This window comes from Cephus cinctus, unplaced genomic scaffold (assembly GCF_000341935.2).
Source record: "Cephus cinctus unplaced genomic scaffold, Ccin1 Ccin1_scaffold1004, whole genome shotgun sequence".
Classification (NCBI taxonomy): Eukaryota; Metazoa; Arthropoda; class Insecta; order Hymenoptera; family Cephidae; genus Cephus; species Cephus cinctus.
This window is the reverse complement of record NW_014333547.1, coordinates 79,783-99,581: the sequence shown is the minus strand read 5'-3', so window position 1 is coordinate 99,581 and position 19,799 is coordinate 79,783. Positions and strand designations below refer to the sequence as shown.

Genomic DNA, 19,799 nt, shown 5'->3' with positions numbered 1-19,799 from the left:
TAGCAGATCATTTTTTTTTTTTTTTTTTTTTTGCAAGGACATACAGCATGTCCGTATCACGATCGCCGCGCACTCGCGAGCCTTGTCGAGGCGCGCGGGTAAAAATAGTGCCTCGAAGAGGGGCAGGTTGCGCGATTGGGACACTTACCGAAGGCTGCTCTCGCGTAGCAGGGCGCAATATGTCAGCTGACTTGACGTGTGGCCGATCGCGATCCCGCGACAGTATCCCACATAATTCTTAACAACTGATCGGCATTTCCGTCGCGATCACGTACTCCGCGACGTGGGTCCTGACGCTCGCAATCACTGATATTCACAGACACCGAGAACAACTGCTGCTTCTTCTGGATTATTAATGCTGCCGTCGTCACCACCACCGTCTGTCGTTGCTACTTGGACTAAAGAAACCTTCACTCCCAAGTCTTCGTTGCGAAATGGAACCACCAAACCTGCAGCCAGAGAGACGAACACTGCCGATGACTGGTGTAAAGTTAGACCTCCTACCCTCTCCCACTCCTACAGCCAGCTACGTAGAACACTCGGCACTGCTCGGTACGCGAGAGCCTTAGGACGGACTCGGCCGAACTCTGAACACGGACTACCTTTGCTTCAGAGCGACCACCAGGCCTGATACCCTTGCACGTGGACTACGATTTCCGCACGCCGCCAACTCACATTCCTGGGATTTCCACTTTGTTTCGCACGCTCCCTACTGTTATTCTGGGAAACGTGCACGTGTAGGCTCTGCTATTTGTCGAGTATATAGCCAGGATGTCCAATAGGGGACAAAAAGTAGTTGTGGAGTCATTCCATTGGAAATCGCCATACTGAGTTTCTGAAATTAACCATTGCGGCGCAGGCGTAATCGAACCAAATGATGCACATTGTTCGACCTTCTTAGGAAAACTTATTGCTCTATGGTTGAAATAAAAGTGGTTTAGAGTTGTTAGAATCTAACCTTAAAAGACAAAGCGTTAATTTGTTAATTGTACTGCAGTTGATAAAATTATTTAAAGCATGGCGTCGTCAAGGGAAAGACGCTTCAATGCCGGAAATAAAATGGCTAAATTGTTAAACGAGGAGGAGGACGATGACTTTTACAAAACTACCTATGGCGGTTTTGAAGAAGTGGAACAAGATAATGATTATATGTTAGAATCTGTCATTATAAATTTGGTCATACCTACTGGTCAGATTTATTAAATACTTTTACTTATAGGGAGGAAGACGAAGGCGAGGATGAAGTAGATTCAGACTTTAGTATCGATGAGAACGACGAGCCTGTTTCTGATCCTGAACAAGAAGGACCTAAAAAGAAACGCAGACTCATAACAAAGGCATATAAGGAACCTAAAGTTATTTCTACACAACCGCAATCCACTCCAAAAGAAAGAAAAAAGAAGATTCCAAGACAAGGGAGATTTTCATTTGATAATACTGGTATTTTATCTAATACAATAATACTCTCAAAACATGACAACTCGATCTTAACATCAAATGTTTCTATAAAAATTTTTTTTGAAACACCTGTACATATAAGATTGAATGATATTAGCAGTGAGAAGTACATTAAACATGAAAGTAAGGCTTTGACATTTGTTTTCATGTATATTTCTTCTCAAAATATTACAGAAAGAAAATCAATTCGTCGCTCAACAGCTGCAAAATCTGCTGCAACACAGAAGAGATTAAGAGAAAGAAACGAAGATCAAAAGAAGAAGGTAAAGATTGTGAGACACGATACATGGAAACCAACACAACAGGAACTTTTGGAAGAAGCTCTATTAACCGAGGAAATTAATCTTAAATCGTTAGGTACGACATACAAAAACTAAATACTTTCTCTTGCTAGAAAAAAGGAATGTTGATTCAGTCAGTTTATCCTTACAATTTTTTTTTTACAAAACAGAAAAATATCAAAAGTTGGAAAATGAAAAGAAAAACACGAGAACAGTAAGAAAAACTCAAGTTGGTCCCATGATACGATATCAATCCTTGTCGATGCCCGTGATGCTTCTGTCTGAATCGCCATTAGAAAAGGAAGAAGAAAAAATTAATGTAGAAGGCGACGACGAGAAAAGTGCCGTACCGACATCGGATCCTTCTCAAGTAGAACCTTTAGCATCAGAAAGGTAAGAACAAACAAGTACTATATTAACGCGTACAAAAAATATTAATTTCTAATTTACCATTTTATAAATTCTTCAGTGATTCGATCGAGAAAAAACCGGAGTCCCAGGAGGTATGCTCTTAAATACTTTTTTTCCCCCGATTAAATTACTATATCAATAATACATTTTCTATCGTTCGAAAGGATGCAGGTCTTAGCGTACAAGAAACCGGTTCATTTTATGAGAGGACATTTATCACCTTTGAGAATGAACAATTGTTTAATGCGGCTTTTAAGAAGTCAGCCGTACCTAGACCTCCGCTGAAGGCCCTTTGCGCTATCACACGGTAAGAATAACTATTTTATACTCCGAAATGTAACTATCTAGTGCGTGCATACACTTGTGGTACATTAAACGATACAGTTAAAAGCAATTAACAAATTACAGTTGCGTTAGATATACCGTCCGATAACGGTACCGATTAATTGAGCAGCCATAAACTGTATTGTTCTCAAATCGGACAATCAATCTGTACTTAGTTCTCTGTCACGTAAAGCTCTGATCGTAGTTCAAAACTAATCCATGTACCGTTTTGACCTGCTGTTATTTTCAGGCTGCCCGCAAGATACCTCGACCCCATAACACAACAGCCTTACAGAAATATACAGACATTTCGACTTTTACGAGACGCGTATTATCAACAACTGGAAGCGCGCACTGACACCAATGACGCAACGCAAAATCCAGAATTGTTGCGATGGCTTGAATGGAGGCAGAAATGTCAACGAGCTGGAGCGCAGAGAAATACCGTTCGCCTTGAGCCAGCATCGGTATCCGCAGCTTCTTAGCTTTATCTTCTCGTGAATAATACGTCAAATCTTATTCCGATTGTTATGCCGAAATAACGTGCGCCGCGAATAAAATCAGAACAAATTGTGTCGTACGACTCGGAGAAGGCCATCGCGTCGATATGGTCATCTTTTGGCTGTATATTTTATAAAACACGACAAAAGATTAATGCATTTAACTGCACGAGCAAGACCTTCAAAAGTCGTAACTTTTGGATGGACTCCAAATACAGGACTTTTATCATTGTCAGTCCAAATAATGAACGTCACTGACTTTCCTATTATAATCTTAATGCTAGAACAGTAAGTCGTTAGGTATCGCTGTGTAATTTCGAGGAACCGCCAATTTGGCACTGGTCCTAGCTGAGGCCACGAGGTCAGCTTAGAAAAGATTTATTATGTAGAAAATTTATTCGCAGTACGCAGAAAACTACTGCTCAAAATTATACTAAGAATAAATGATCATTTAATATTTTAATTCAGGGCCATACTGGCAATCACCTAATGACAACCCCGATCCTAGAATCATTGTGTACCGACTTAAGTTTCTTAGTACGGTACATGTATCACTGATGCCCTAAGATATTAAATTTTCACATAATTTTCATTATCCAATACAACAGCTGAACACACATCAATCACATTCATCATTGGATTTATCAACTTCTTCGCGTTAAGGATTAATAACAATGGCGCAATGGCACACGCACTTTAAACTCTAATCATAAATCGTTCATGACCTCGAGTCATCATTTATTCGCAGAAACTATTATACAATCTAGAAGGAGGGATATATGTATATTGACGAGTGAAAAGAAGACAAGTATCACAGCGACATTAAAGTGTCCTCCATTATTACTTTAATCACAATATTTTCTTCCCGTACAATAATAGTAAGGAAATAAACGAACCAAGTCGTAATAATTTTGATTGCTTCGTTTTTTATTTTCTATCTCGTTAATAAATTCATAATGTATAAACGTAGCTTCAACTAGAAAATAATAAAACGTATATTCGAAGCTACGACTTTACCCAATTACTATCTCAATATGATCCAGGTGCGCAGAGTACTAACACGAATCAAAGACACGAAACTACGGTCGAGGCGCAACGTCGATGCAAGAATGAACCTTTTGCGGCGGTTTGACGAAAAATATAAAATAAAATCGATACACTTACAGATAAATAAAAACGTGTAAAATGTCGACGTGGAGTTTCGACCGTCACGCTTCTTCTCTTTCGATCTGGCTAACGAAAGAAGTACCTTTATTTCCGCACGGATATTGGTCGTTGAAGAAAAGAAGGGAAAAAAAAAATTGAATAGAAGAGATGTAAAATAATAGCGATTAACAATAAGGTTAGTCAATTACGCATAACGTGGTATAATTAATAACGGTGTGTTTAATTGTTTTCCTTCATAATTTTTCGTTCACTCCTTTTATCATTTAAATCCTCCCCCGGGTGCTTTCGTCTAAAGCATAATATTAGGTATTTAATTAGATTTCGTTAATCTCTCGTGTAGTGCACAAAAGCGTAGATATCAATTTACAATGCTTCGCTCGCTCTTAGTTTTATATTTTTTTTTAGCCTTATATACGAGACAGAGGGAGGGGGGTTTTCCTGATATTTTAATTTTTTTTAATCTCTAACCGAGCATGATTATCGTGCTGTAATTGTAAGTGGGATTGCCGGGATTTCTCTTAAAACCTCAAGGAGGCCGCGATTCAGACTTGGGGTACCAGCCGTGAGGATTGGATGCTTTCTAAGCGAGGAGAACGGTTACGCGATTTTACGACGATCCGTGTCCCAGTTGTCGAGTTGGTTAGTGGGATTCGGTAGTTGGGGACTATTTTTTTTTTTTTTTTTTTTTTTTTTTTTTTTTTTTTTTTATTACATTATGGCTACACACGTCGAAACAATTTCGTTATAGGTAATGAAAAATAATATCTCCCGGGTGGCATTCACTTAAAGAGACAAAGATTCGAAGAAGGGCCTATGTATGATTTCATACGCGTGGATTTTTTTTTTGTCATTTTGACTTATGCATAGCTTCAGACGTAAAAAGCCTCTCGTAAAAAGAACGCAATCGAAAAGCATGTAGAGACTTAGTGCCTAGCGCGTACGGTTTAACTCTACTACGTGGAGAGCGAGAACGGACAGTGAGCAACAGGGTTCCTCAAAATTTAGCAGCTCTTTTTTTTTTCTCCAAAAATTCCAAAATTATCGTATCTCTTCGATGGTCCATCGATCCTTCCAATATATCCTCTCTTCGTCGCCGTTGAACTTCCACAAATTCCTCCCAACTCCCCCCCACTTCCACCCCTTAGTGTATTACGACGTACGCTCACATGATTTCCATCGTAAATATATTATTATAAATTGTTTATATACTCACGGTCACACTATGCGTAGAGAAGAATAATGATATATGTATTACAAAGAAGCGGTAATACAACATTCAATTATGATAACATAATATATATATACTTATATATATATACCTTTTTTATATATATATATATATCGTAAATAAGACAAATTTAAATAGAGGGCAGAATGGTGCGTGGGCCACAGCGTGTATTATCGCGCTTATCGCATCGTGTATCTTGGGGCGCGCTTTCTTGTCCTTTGCATATTCGTAATACGTTGTTGATTATTTAGATTCTTCGATTTCTCTTTTTTCTTCTTCATTCTCTCTCTCTCTCTCTCTCTCTCTCTCTCTCTCTCTCTCTCTCTCTCTCTCTCCCCCCCGATATTCTTTATTCTCTGTTTCGTCCCGGCGCTTCACTGTTCTCGTCGCTCGATGTTAATACGCACTAGTATCGTGTTTACGCGTAATTTTATATTACCTCTATGCATGGATAGTCCACGTCACCCCCTGGTGCTATTGCTCGAACTGACCGTCAGACTCTTCTAGCATACGATTTCACCGGCCCGTACGCATAGTCTTAGCTCTCGTGCTCTTACGCACCTGCTATATCTACCACCAGCCACCACTCTCTCCTCCTTTCCTCCCTCCGTGTTACCGCTTCTAGAAAAGAACATTTAGATCTTGCTGGGCACGTGGAGCATCGCTGCTTTATGGGAGGCAAGAACCGGGATCGATATGGGATGTGATTACAGTTACGATAATCTTATTGACTCTACTTTGTAATTCCATTTATGTCAGTGTCAATTGAAAGGCATTATTAATTGCATCCGACGTCAGTAGTTATCTGCACTTTTCCATGATAATAAATGACAGGCAAAGGTTTACACGAGTCAAGTTTACGTACTAGATTTACCAACTCTGGAATAATTTGCTTCGTATTGAATAGTACGAGGAATAATTTCATGGAAGGTATGTATCGAGAGATGCGTTTATTTGGAATGCCACGGGCTTCTGTGTTTTGAATCTGAATCTACTGTTGCGACTAAAGTCTGGAATACAGGGTTTTGTAAAAAGAAAAATTATACGTGTTACTCACATATAAAGCAGCGAGGCGAGTCACTGGCAGCACTGCTTGCGCATTCCGTCAGAGTTCATCGTTGGCTTGACGTCGATAGGTTCTACGTTCTGTGGCCGGATTGTATCTCCTTCGGGTGGATCTCTAATCTGTTTCTGCGACACGATTCTGTATATTTCTAAAAAGAATAAGACAACGAAATATCAGTAGAATACAAGCAGTTTAAAAGGGTGGTGGGAATTCAAATCGACAATCTCTCGCAATCTTACCTGTTAATATGTTTTGGAACGCAGTTTCGACATTGGTCGAGTCCAGGGCAGACGTTTCGATAAAGGAGAGACCATTCTTTTCGGCGAAGGCTTTGGCCTCGTCGGTGGGTACGGCGCGCAAGTGCCTCAAATCCGACTTGTTGCCCACTAGCATAATCACGATGTTCTGATCAGCGTGATCCCGCAGTTCTCGCAACCATCTTTCCACATTTTCGTACGTCAGATGTTTTGCTATGTCGTACACAAGTAGTGCTCCGACCGCCCCACGGTAATACCTGTAAATCGTAAAAGTAAAATTGGAATTAGGGCACTGCTGATATCAAATGTAAATCTTGTATACGATAGATATGCTATAAAGCAAATTCTTAAAATTCAATAGATTCTACTTTGAAATTATAATCATTGCATGTCTCCATATAAGTAGTTTTACCATATTTCTTCACTTCGAATGAATAGTTTTAGGTTGCGAAAGATTACTGGATATGTCATTACCTGATGAACAATTTATAAAAACTCATAGGGCATTGTGCCGATGGACTGTCTTTTTAAAAATCTACTGCACTATATATTATTGCTAAGAATGACATTATTTTTTAATACACATGAATCAACACTGAGGTTGAGGTATTTTGCACAAATACGATGAAGGGTTATCAACAATAGTTGTTTACAATAATTGAATATCAATATGCCACAATAACTGGCACTTTATGTTCAATTTGAGGATAGTTAAAATGACGTTGATACAATTCTCCATGGTAGTTTACATCCGCGTGTAATATGCAATGATCTTTTATTTGTGATTTTCAAGTAAACTTACGCTGAAGTGATAGCACGATAACGTTCCTGTCCAGCTGTATCCCATATTTGAGCCTTGATAGTCTTACCATCCACCTGTATACTGCGCGTCGCAAACTCGACGCCTATGGTCGATTTTGACTCGAGGTTGAATTCGTTTCGTGTGAAGCGAGAGAGTAAATTACTCTTTCCTACTCCAGAGTCTCCGATGAGAACCACTGTAATAAAAAAAGTATATATACATATATACACATACATGATTCCATATAATACACTAACAAGGCACAAAACAAATAAAAGTAAATATAAATGGCATTCTCAGCGTAAAATATATACAACTATACAATGGAGCATCCTATGAGAAACGTCATATCACGTAGTCATGTATTCAATTCGAAATGCGTTCTATACTTCGTATTACCGATTTAGATCTTGCATTAACTTTACAAATTTTTTTTTTGGAACAGTCATGTTTCAGTATGAAATATACAGTCCACAAAAAGCGACAAGAACCTCTTTAACTTTTGTGTCGTATACATAAGTACAATACAGTGATCTTTACACATTATTCGTTATTTCTTTGTTTAAGGAATAACGATTTTAATATTACGATAAAAACCATAATTTTGTATGTTTCAATAATATATAAGATGATAGCTAATGTTTTTCGATATGATGAAAAATAATTGCCGGCTTTTGTCATACTCTAAAAATCATGATTTTTGAGTCTGTCACTGATGACGTTATAACTGATTCCTAATCTCCATCAAGTTCCGGCCTGTGAGTCACAGACAAAAGATTGACTAGTTATTTTCCCGTAACTGATGTATAAAAGAGGCATTAGTTGGGATCTCGAATTTTGCTTTAATCGGTTGCATTGACCCGCATGTGAAACACATGAACCTTGACCTTCAACATATTAGTCGTCTTGTAACTTGATTTAGTGTAATAGTTCTTGATGTGGAATCTGATGTACCGCCTACGCAATTTAAATTAAATGAATGAATGGACAACGAGGAAATTATATATGTGATGTAATGCAATGACTCTCTCTGTTGAATATTTAAATCAGCGTTCGATCTTACGATTTCAATAAAACCGTTCAGCAATGCTGGAACTTCAAAAGTGACTTTTAATGAGTAATAAATCAAATATGGAGTAAGTATTAATTAATCGGGGAATACAAGCTGTGGTAATGATGTTAAATGTTACACGAGGTTACACTGTATACTTTTATGATGTATGAAGCAAATTACAATAGTCTATTTGCCATTCCAAATATGAATATTTTTATAGAGTAATAGAAATACCATAAAATATAAATATCTTTTTATCAGTGTATAACAAAAGAATTGCGCTAAGCTTTCGTTTTCGTATAGACTTTTATGAAACATTATGTTACCAGCTGCACACTTATTTAACGCATACTTTACAACTCTATATGAGCATGTACGTGGTGGGAGTCAGCTTGGATCGGTTCCCTACCTTGACTAAAATAAGCTTTAGTGAAGAATTTGTCCTAGAACATTTATTTTCAACCAAGTTGAAAAATTGTGATTTCATGCAAATGATATATGTCTATCCTTTAGTATACAATGTATTGGATATTTTTATTATGGTATATTGGTGTCGAGTTGTTCTTATAAAGTTATATAAATCTTTGTCTTAACTTTTGCAGGCTATATATTATTAATTGCCAAAATGTGTTTGCTTTGCAAAATTCATAGGAAAAATATTGTTCTTTATATAAGGTATATGTCATAAGGTATATAAGGTGCTTCTGTAGCATATTTAGAATCTGGTACCCTACTGTACCCATTCTAAAAATTCTGTCTTCATATCTTAAAAACTTATGAAGCCAATAAGGGAGTATGGTTGTCATAATACTGTATTAACTTATCGGAGAAGTAATGACTATCCAAAATCTATTTTAAATACTTGATAAGATAAAATTTAACAGAATACAGATATGAAATACAATAAGTGTGACAGATTAATGAGCTAGCAACTACTTCGAATCATAAATTTGAACCAAGTGCAGTGTAATATATAATGCATAATGCTTTAAATGTATTTTTTTTTACCAAATTGCACTGTTTTAAAATTATACACTAACATGTGAAACCTAAAAGTAAATAACTCATTCTTTATTCACCTAATAAAAATAAAAGTGTTATGATGTAAAGGACATAGTAACGTTTGATAATTTTGCTTTAGTTGTTACTGTTTTCTCATCCAATTCAACGTGCCTAATGATATTCATTAGAATCATTACCAATAATTAAAACTAGTTAGTATATCACATTGAAATTAAGCTGAATAATCTACAAAAAAAGAAACTACCAGAGATTCCAAGAATAAACTTTGTCGTATCTTCTATGAAAATCATTCATCGCAACAGGAAAATAAAGTATGACTGATCGAAAGTTCAAGAGTAAATTTGAGCACAGGCATTAGACAAAAGATTTGTCTAATAATTACGTGTCTACGATTGACGACATACGCACTGAATCGGAAATCGGGTCATCGTGCAGAGTTGGCTTTTGTACCATAAGAACTGATGATGTCACGTTCAGAATCTTTGTAAAGAGTTCCACGTTTCCCGCGAAAGATCACAATGGACTTGTCAAGAATCCGTTCAGAAACTGATTCATGACAAGCGCGATAGCGAAATCGCAAGGAAACGATGATGTCTACCATCTGTTTGCTTTTGAGTTGTGTGAGAATTCATTAGCGAGTTGGTATTTCCACTCATAACCGACGTCAATTCTCATGACGTGAGACTCAATGTCAGTAATTTGGGCAATGCTATCAGGAAGAAATTCACGCAAGATGGGCAACCATGTGGCTGAGAGATTGTAGATCCTATAACTAAATGACTACTTAACATTGTAAAACCACAAAGCAACAATACCTTTAAATAAATAATCGTACTCGTCGTCTCGAGTGCCCATATCGGTGGCGGCAGCAACAAACTCCTCCCTCGGTGGACGGACGGTGTCCTGATCACGAATAGCAAGTCTTTTATTTATTTACAAAAGGGCAGCAGTCTCGATTAATCGACTGCGTGATCTGCCGGTATGCTTGCGATTTCAAGATGCGAAGTTTAGCACGGCAAATGACAAAAACTACCGAAACTAAACAGTCGCGAGTGCAGGCCGATACAATAAATTATTTTCTTTCTTACAATTTAACTGTACAATATGGCCTCCTTTCTACGCCCCTCCAAACCGATGTACTGCGAATGCGCAGTTACATCCAGAATTGCGCAGGCGTGAATCTTCTTTGAGATCAAACGTGGAAAATATCAACGACGCTTCAAAATACGCTTTAGAAATAAGGCTTAAAGAAATACTTTTGGAGTTGAGTTTCACGATAACCGATAGTACCTTTTTCTACATTCCAACAGTAATTACACTTTCATTCGATCGGCAAAGGATTCAGGAATTTTCTTTTGTTCATAGACTTATGTCCAAGTACAGCTTATTTTCGAGACGGAATATATTAAAACAAATATTGTTTTTGACTCGTGTATAATGTCAAACGCTATGTCATTTTATACGTAGATTTGTCGCTTCATATTCTAAATCGATGGTATTTATATTAATACAATCTTTTTGTATTAAATCATTCAATCATACATACCAATTATTTCAAAAGTATTACTTCAAACATAATAAACGTCGTTTGTATTTAATTTCAATCTTGAATTGTAATCGTTATCGTTCTACATTTTTTCAGTATTATCAACAATTATTACGGTTTTCTTTCATGTATATTTTTTTTTCTTAATACCCGAAAATTATGAGTTTAGGAACGACGAACACAAACTGTTCGATCGACAGTGGCGCCACTGCACCCGACATCAGCAGGCGGTGCGATCTCTTTCCTTTTCTAGTTCTGATCGCGTGGGGTGAGTGACGTTTAATGTAAAGAAAATCGAAATGTATCAGAGGAATCGTGAATTCTAGCAGTACCATTAATTCAAAATTATCATCGTGGATCCTTTTGGCACAAAGCATTTTCATAATTTCTTTATTAAACATTATGGTCAAATTATGTTGCTGTAGATGCACGACCTAACCTCTATGAGAAACCTTTATTCTGTTCACGCTTGTTTATTCTAAATTTGTGACTTGAGAGTTCTTATAATATATTTAATAGTTTTTACGAATTTGTAATAATACTTTATTAAAATTCTCATAATCTATCAATCATTTATCATTAAATAGTAATTGAAGAACACATGCAAGATCAATCTGAGTTTTGTTTGTCAAGATGTTGCATAGCTAACGCTATGCAAAACAATCAGCACATGAGATCAATAAACAAATTATGAATAAAAAGTGCTACTGTTTTGGTCTGTTTATTGCGGTACATCATTAGTATGCTAGAATTTTTATTAAGTGGGAATTAAATATTTAGTTTCCATTTTTGAAAAATGATGATTAGGCATGCACCACTCTGAGTGTACATGAGTCGAGAAATATCCTATAATCCTCTGACATTAATATTATGAGTTCCATTTACATTTGAGTCATATACAACAATGATGATCAGTAAGTATTACTTGTGTTTTAGGGGTCCAAGATGGGCGCTTACAAGTATATGCAAGAGTTGTATCGCAAGAAGCAGAGTGATGTGCTCCGTTTCTTGCTTCGCGTCAGATGTTGGCAATATCGCCAGCTCACTAAGTTGCATCGTGCTCCAAGACCATCCAGACCTGACAAGGCCCGTCGCTTAGGATACAAGGCTAAACAAGGTACAACATTTTAATACAAGTATAATGAATTTCATTTAAATTTATTAATTTGTCTCAACTCCATTCTTACATAGAATTTTATGAACTAGTAATGTTTAAGTATGTGATTCTCGATGCAAAGTGCTTTCAACGCATATCTTGTTACATATTAAAAATAAATATGATGAATTGTACATGCACCACTCCTACCAATACGTGGGGATATGTACCGCCTGATGGTTATACATAGAAATGTTCTACTTATTATAATATTTGAAAAAAAGATATACATTTTTAATTCTTATTCTCTTTTGTCGCAAATGCAGGTTTTGTCATCTTCAGAATTCGCGTACGACGCGGAGGTCGCAAACGTCCCGTACCCAAGGGAGCTACTTATGGCAAGCCCAAAAGCCATGGTGTGAACCAGCTCAAGCCCACCCGTAAATTACAATCTGTGGCTGAGGTGAGATACTATACTTAAAAACTAAATAAATTTCGATAATAATATAAAATTATAGAAGCAAAGATGATGACAAATAATACTTAATGAATTTCATGATTATTCTTCTTCCTTGGATGTCTGAAACTACTATAGTCCAACAACGTATTGAAAATGATCAATATGTCTTGTAATAAATGTAAACTATTTCTCCCAGGAACGCGTTGGCCGACGTTGTGGGGGTCTTCGAGTCTTGAATAGCTACTGGGTAGCACAAGACTCCTCTTACAAATACTATGAAGTAATTTTGGTTGATCCCGCACACAAGGTCAGATATACTTTTATTTATATAACGTAAATATATCTAAAATCGATGAAATATTCGCGCAAGCTCCGTTATCTTTGACCATAAAATTAAATTAAAGCTCTACACCTATTAGTATTTTTTGTATATAATACATCATAACGTTTGTACCTCCTCATTGAACATGATGAATTCATATTACGATATTTGATACTGATGATTTTATTATCTTCCTTGGATGTCTGATTCTATATGTAACAGAATTAGTGTAGTTTAATTCACAGCTCGTGTACCTTTCGTATACTAATGATTGTTGTACGTTTAGGCTATCCGTAAAGATCCTAAGGTTAACTGGATCACCAATGCCGTACAAAAGCATCGTGAACTCCGTGGAAAGACATCCGCCGGAAGGAGTTCTCGAGGATTAGGTAAAGGACATCGTTTCTCACAGACGATTGGTGGTTCACGACGTGCAGCCTGGCTCAGGAGGAATTCGCTGTCTCTTCGTAGAAAGCGATAAATCATCATATTCTTTGAGGTGTTTATTCCAGCGACTCTACATACGTTATCTTATTGCATTCAGAATTTCTCTCTGCGATTTTTCAATCGATGTCGCGAAGAATAAACTTCCTTTTCCTAAAAACATCAAAACCGATTGACCTTATTTGTACCTTTAATAATTTACCCTAAGATCACGCAATTTGCTCGCTTGTATCCCCCATTACGCAGAGGTTGTGTCTCATGGAAATAGATGGGAATGAGCCCATTTCGCAGTTCAGTAAAATATATATATATATTTCAATGGCTATGACTTCTAGACGTAGACAGCAAGCGAAAACCTTTATCGAATGTTTATGTGCAACGAATGAATAAAGGAAAAGATACAACGGTAAAACTTATAAATTAGTTATTGTAAACTAATCGATAATCTTTAAATAAGTATGCTGTATGAATACAATTCCCGATGTAGGAAAAACAAATTCAAGGATATCTAACCTCGCAGACCCTGACCCCATTCGAGTAAAAATTCCAATGTATTCCGGAGGTGAATAAAATCGACGTAGCAGGAAGCCAAGATAAAAACATATTAAATTAAAACTTTTATAACTCTAATGCGTTCCGGCCGTTTAGTTTTTTCCTGACCATGCTTTCTTTCGACTAGTCACAACGAGCTGCGCTCTCACAACGACATCACGAAAGTCGGCGATAACAAGTGGCATTCATGGAAACGTGGCTGGGTAGGAATACTGCAAAGTAAAATTTAGTAGGTGTCACGGTGCCGCACAGAAATTCCCCACTGCCATTTCTGATCCCTACAGAATTGCTTGCGTACTCGGAAACCAACCCCTATACTGAATGCTACCCTTATAACAGTCCTCTAACTACTTCAGACTTTTTGTTTTCATCGCTTTCATGCGTTTGAAGATCGTCATGGGAGAAAAAGTGTACACTTCAGAGTGTTCATGAGAACGCGCCGGGTCGTTAGCGAGATTTTTATGTACTTTGATGCGATTTTGGTCTTTGATGTTTTATTTTATTATTATTTTACATATATATATAGCTATAGGCATCTGTGTAACTGTCGCTTGTAAATAAACTTCATTTTACGTGTATTTATTAAGCACTTCTAAGGGTAATGCGATGAATGAGGGACGAGCCGTGAATTCCTTTGCTTCGAGTCTCTACAAAGGAGCATTAAGAAAGCTCGTACTTGTAAGCAGTGATTTCTGTTTGTAAAATTGTAAATTATTTCCTTTTATTATTATTTGATCATAACAATGACTTTTCCTGTTATCATTGTATTACAATTTTAGGTCTTATCAGTATTATGCTCAGCAATTCTTTGACGGTAGCGTACAAGTGATTTTGCCTTTTTATTTATTTACTGTGTATAGTATACCATGATAATAATTATTTGTGAAGCATACAAGGTATTGGAGTGTAACTGATGGAGCTAAATAGTGGGGTAAAACGACGTTAGGATTTTTATATTCGTTATACAGTTTTCACAGAGCACGGTATAAGGTTATTGGATAAAATGACAGGGCAAAGGGCGGGAAGATTTAAATCCTGGAGTTTACCTACGTTCAGGAGTAATTAAAGCGTTTTCATTATCGCGACTTTGCAACTTGCAGTAAATTGCGATTTATTCTTGAATTTTCCACGTCTTTCTAGATATCGTGTACCTACATATGTATACCTACCTACATATATATCCCATTAAGTATTTTCATTAGGAAACTTTTCCTACGTCTTTCCGATAATTGCTCCTTAAGCAATCTTGACGATCGTGACTTATTTCGACCCGAGCCTTCCGATTGACTAAATAATTATCACGAATTGCGAACGCGACACGAAGTGCAGATACAAAAAAAAAGTGGGATATATGAACTTACTAAAAAATTAAATTTTTCAAAATAATATTACAACTCAATCCATCGCTATTTACCAGAGAGGATATATTTCGTTCGGAAGAGCCACCGTTGATAATCGAAATAATGGAAAATTCGCGCGACTATAAATTCCGAGCCTACAATCGGCTTATCTCGAGCTGGTAGAAATTGATGAAGGGCGAAAACGATGAATATTCCTTGTTTACAGTAATAAATAAATACATAAAAATACCATAAATTACGTATTAATAAAAAAAAATGTAAAATCTCAGTTTTACCCATGACCAATAGCTACTTCGTGAAATTACTTAAATCAAAGAAAATTTAATAGCCAGCGATCCGATCCAGCATTCGCTATTTATCCGTGCTCTAATTTTTCCTCATGTAGAGTAAGCAGGAACTGTAGTGCTTAATGAGAATGAATTTGATTACTTTCTTCGGTCTTAATGAATTAATCAATATACCGTTACGTACATATATATTTTCCCGTTACGTAATCACGTTGAAAGTATTCTACGTATACGATTGGTAAAATTTGTCAAAATGCCAGTGATTGATCACTCCTCGCTGATCTGACCGATTAACTATTATCCGTGAAAATAGTACCTAGTGTTTTGTGTATTTCTTAATTTCCCGGTAAAATTTCCTTGCGTGACACATGCAAGTGACAAAAGTCTTGACCCGAGTATAGCCTAGTACATGCACGATGGCTACGAAGGTGCGTGATAGCGGTAACTTTATCGAGCGACCTGCTAGTCCAGGTTAGAATCGATTATTCCAGGCAGCAACCCTAAGCTAACTTGGCAGTTCATCATGGAAGGTCGTTCGGGCAGCATTAAGGAACCCCCTTCGCTCGGGTCGCAGGGCAATGGGCCAGAGGTCAAAAGAAGCTCCGGCGGCAGTATAGAACTGGCAGGTTACGACGAGACCAGCAGCCCTTCCAAGGTACCCCGTAAGTTTATCGCCAATTGGAGACAGGCTTGCGACAGGACGCGCGACAGGACGAAGGAGCTGCTCAAGAGGTGGCGAACGGTACCAAATCACGAGGAGGCCTTCGGCCGAGCTCCGACTGCGCCCAGAGACCTGGACCATCCTGGATGGAGCGTCCATGTTTGGAGTGAGTTTAGAATATTTGGAAATATTTTTTTTTTTTTTTTCGGAAAATAAAAATTAACATACGTTCGTAGGTTCCGGGTCATTTTGATCATTTATCGTTAACGGTTGGCTGCGATATATTTTGAATTCATGAAGTCACATTTTTTTTATTTCTCGCTCAGTGATCTTTCATTTATTCGAATTAAATGTTTCGCGTTTTTGATTCAACGTAGATTGTTTAATTTTGTAATTACTTTATCCTGTTCCAGTATTGGGGGGGTGAAAAATTTACTTTGTAGGACGCAATGGGGTATTGGCCGATTGATCGATACTGACGCCGATGGGTATTTGGTTAAATAAATTTTTTTTATCATTACAGTTTTCTTTTTTGGAAAATTTATTTTTTTCCCATATTCAATTTCAATATGCAGTTATGCTGTATGGTGAAAAACTTTTTCTTTATCATTGTCAGACACTTCGTTAACTCTGTTTAACATCGCTCTGTCACTTAACGATCCACGGATTTATTTAGAGCGAAGTAATTGTCAGTGATAAGGATAAAGCACTGTTAGTACATATAAAGGCTATATTCACGTTACAAGAAGACACGCTATTGTCTCCAGTCTCTAATTTTGAGCTTACATCTCACAAAGTACTCACAGTGTTCACTCGGCAGTCTTTACGTGCAAGTATCGCGTGTGATAATAGTTTTTTTAAATTTTCAACAATTTCGTACCAAAGTTCCAAATTTCATGGATTTCCTCGCCAATACTGAAATATCACGAAAAATTTGAATTCGCAGCGACCTGGGTCAGCCGTTTCCCCAGCGACGAGAGTCTTTCCGGAAACGACGGACCTTGCAAGGACACGAGTGCAGAAGCCCTGGCACCGATCCAGCGTGACAAGTTTTCACACTTTTTCATTTATCTCCTGGATCACGACAGAGATGGATTTATCGGTAGAAAGGACTTCGAGCTTTTGTCAGAGGTAAGCGAATGGGAGGGAAGTTTACGTTATCGGGTATATCGGGGCCGGTAAATATTTTCGATCGCGACGTTATCGATTGACGTTTTAAAAAAGATGAAAAAAGCTCAATAAATCTTAAAGGTTCAATTTTTCACTAGCGTCTGAGAAGATTCGCTGACTGGTCGCGTAACAGTCCCGAATACTTGAGATTATTGGAAATGGAGGAGGGACTGATAAAGGCCATTTTATTCGAGAAGTCAAACCTTGATTGCGATACGGAAAGACGCATCGACCTCGAGGAATGGCTGTGCTGGTGGGCCAGACTGGTGGCGACCTCTGATACATCGAGCTACTCGGAATTACCCCTTTGGGTAAAGACAATACCCAGAGTACTTTTCCTGGCCATTAACACGTCCGGAAGTGGGAGGATCAGTAAGGACGAGCTTTCAGCTTTTTACGGCTCCGTTGTGGGATTGGACTACGAGAGGATAAATAATTGCCTCGACACAGCATACAGATCCCTGACCTCGGTAATCATTGTCTAAAAGTAACCCCTACTTTTTCATGGGATTTGCTTAGGCAAAGTAAGACGTACGCGTATCGTTAATTTCACCGATACGACCATACAGAAAGTTTGTCCGTGTTAAATTTTTTTTTAATTACATTTAAAAGCTCGGTTCATTTTTTTTTGAATATTAAATTAATACGAGAATCTGCGATTAATAAAATTTTTTTTATTACGAATTTTATTATTACAGTTTCAACGTTAACAGGCGATAACTTTGTTATCTCATAGGGACGTTACGCGTATAGGCGCAAGCTCGCGCCTTGAGCTTTTGCAGTTTGGAAAGCTTGCAGGGGTTGCTGTGTATGTATAATTGGCTTTTATTAAATTAATTTATTTTCTTTTAGAATGGAGATCATCCTTTGGGCTGGATCCAGTATCAATTGGTATTTGCCAATTTCTTATTTGGACGTGGACCATTTGGACCTGGAGAACATTTATTGGGCATGACCGACTCCTGTATACTTAGGGGTGATTCCATTCCGTTTCCAATTGATTATTCAGCCATGAACACACCGAAGGGGAAATTGGAAGTGTACAGTCCTCATTGCAAGACCAATAGACGCAGTGTCGTAGTATAAAGTGGAGGATTCATTATCGAATCTCAAATACTTTTAATGGCTGTATCGTGGAGACACTGTATATATATATATATATATATTTTCTTCGTAGATTCAATAGAGTATAGACTGTGTCAGAGGTACTCGAAGTAAAATTCTTACGAGGTTGAAAATTTTTCGTTCTTCATTTGACTTTGTCTCGTACCGATAAACTGCCGAATAAATAATTAACTCGTACAGCTGTAATTAAATTTCACGAAATATAATTTTTGTATATGATCGGCATAAAAATTAAATTTAAAATTAATAATGAAATTAGATAAATTGACTATGACTATAAAGGTGTATTAGATGGTCTTTTATTTTAAAAAAAATTTCGACCTCTCGGATCATTGTTAACGTGAAATTTTCTTATCTGCTCAATGCGTAAAGATACGAGAAGATAATAATTGAATATTAAATAAAAAAAAAAAGTAACGATGTGAGTAAAAATTTTGAGAAGTCTTGAAAAAAAATGTTTATCTACGTTGTCGGATTAATTGGAACCGTTGTAATTACGATTGAAATAATAAAGCTTTAACTGTGGTGCTCGATACCAAAAATATTAAACGTCCAAACGGGAAATTTCATAATAAATTAATAAATGCCCAAATTTATGACACACTTTGTAACAATAACATTTTCCGTTTCAACGTTCACGGCTCCAGCCTGTCTGCACCCCCTGATCACTCGGTGAAATTTCGTTCGCCAGATTCCACCCCGACGTCCGCTACCTCTCAATAATATACAGTCACATACCTCGATATATCATTCGGAAAAAAAAAATTCTAAAATTTTCCATCGAACAAGAAATTATCACAATTTTTGGAAATCCTTCCCTAGACCATTCCTGGGATCAATACGGGATAGTCTGAGAACCCGAGGTAACGTAGAATTTAAAAAATTCCAAAATCCTGACATTTACCAAAGAAAATTGCCCGAGGCAATTATTATTCTCCGTTCCTCGGCCATAAGGGTTAACAGCCAGTCCCAGATGTATTCCTAGGTGACTTATACCTAACCTAAGGGCACGTTCATTCAACCCTGTAAGTTTCCGAGCTAATCTCAAGTCGCTGTCCAGTCCCAGCAATGCCAACAGCCTTGAGTTCTTTTATCTTGTGAGGGATCACGAGATAGCTACGTCATCCACCTTCCACCTCCTCAAGTCCTGCCACTCCTTGGAGTAGCGAGTATTGCCCAGCCCGGGGCGCTGAGGAGTAACTAA

At 37.3% G+C, this 19,799-nt stretch overlaps 5 protein-coding genes across 7 annotated transcripts in view; 3 read left to right on the top strand and 2 right to left on the bottom strand.

The window, feature by feature from the left end:
* The window catches only part of LOC107271624 (AN1-type zinc finger protein 6), a 16,408-nt gene extending 15,879 nt beyond the window's left edge, over nt 1–529 (bottom strand). The window contains exon 1 of the mRNA XM_015747834.2: nt 149–529. The gene's annotated coding sequence lies outside the window, so the exon portion shown is untranslated. The remainder of the gene's footprint in view (nt 1–148) is intronic.
* Nucleotides 530–729: 200 nt separating this feature from the next.
* On the top strand, nt 730–3,437 carry LOC107271621 (vacuolar protein sorting-associated protein 72 homolog). Its single transcript, XM_015747830.2, has 7 exons — nt 730–1,151; nt 1,220–1,440; nt 1,633–1,815; nt 1,910–2,132; nt 2,209–2,242; nt 2,315–2,457; nt 2,725–3,437. Exons 1-7 carry the CDS (start codon nt 1,018–1,020, stop codon nt 2,957–2,959), a joined length of 1,173 nt encoding a protein of 390 aa, XP_015603316.1. The 5' UTR covers nt 730–1,017; the 3' UTR covers nt 2,960–3,437.
* Nucleotides 3,438–4,808: 1,371 nt separating this feature from the next.
* Nucleotides 4,809–10,711, bottom strand: LOC107271641 (ras-related protein Rab-11A). 3 transcript variants are annotated; one of them, XM_015747858.2, is made up of 5 exons: nt 10,387–10,711; nt 7,495–7,690; nt 6,675–6,949; nt 6,427–6,583; nt 4,809–5,987 (listed from the first exon to the last, which is right to left on the bottom strand). In XM_015747858.2, exons 1-4 carry the CDS (start codon nt 10,424–10,426, stop codon nt 6,447–6,449), a joined length of 648 nt encoding a protein of 215 aa, XP_015603344.1. In that variant the 5' UTR covers nt 10,427–10,711; the 3' UTR covers nt 4,809–5,987; nt 6,427–6,446. The 3 variants fall into 3 exon arrangements, with proteins under 3 accessions (XP_015603344.1, XP_015603343.1, XP_024944618.1); XM_015747857.2 differs by having other exon boundaries at nt 4,809–5,990; nt 10,387–10,710; XM_025088850.1 differs by lacking the exon at nt 10,387–10,711 and adding an exon at nt 9,980–10,002 and having other exon boundaries at nt 4,809–5,990.
* A 562-nt stretch (nt 10,712–11,273) lies between these two features.
* On the top strand, nt 11,274–13,607 carry LOC107271640 (60S ribosomal protein L15). Its single transcript, XM_015747856.2, has 5 exons — nt 11,274–11,385; nt 12,054–12,234; nt 12,540–12,676; nt 12,870–12,980; nt 13,282–13,607. Exons 2-5 carry the CDS (start codon nt 12,063–12,065, stop codon nt 13,474–13,476), a joined length of 615 nt encoding a protein of 204 aa, XP_015603342.1. The 5' UTR covers nt 11,274–11,385; nt 12,054–12,062; the 3' UTR covers nt 13,477–13,607.
* A 353-nt stretch (nt 13,608–13,960) lies between these two features.
* On the top strand, nt 13,961–19,152 carry LOC107271639. Its single transcript, XM_015747854.2, has 4 exons — nt 13,961–16,466; nt 17,247–17,431; nt 17,569–17,940; nt 18,323–19,152. Exons 1-4 carry the CDS (start codon nt 16,163–16,165, stop codon nt 18,554–18,556), a joined length of 1,095 nt encoding a protein of 364 aa, XP_015603340.1. The 5' UTR covers nt 13,961–16,162; the 3' UTR covers nt 18,557–19,152.
* Nucleotides 19,153–19,799: the final 647 nt, after the last annotated feature.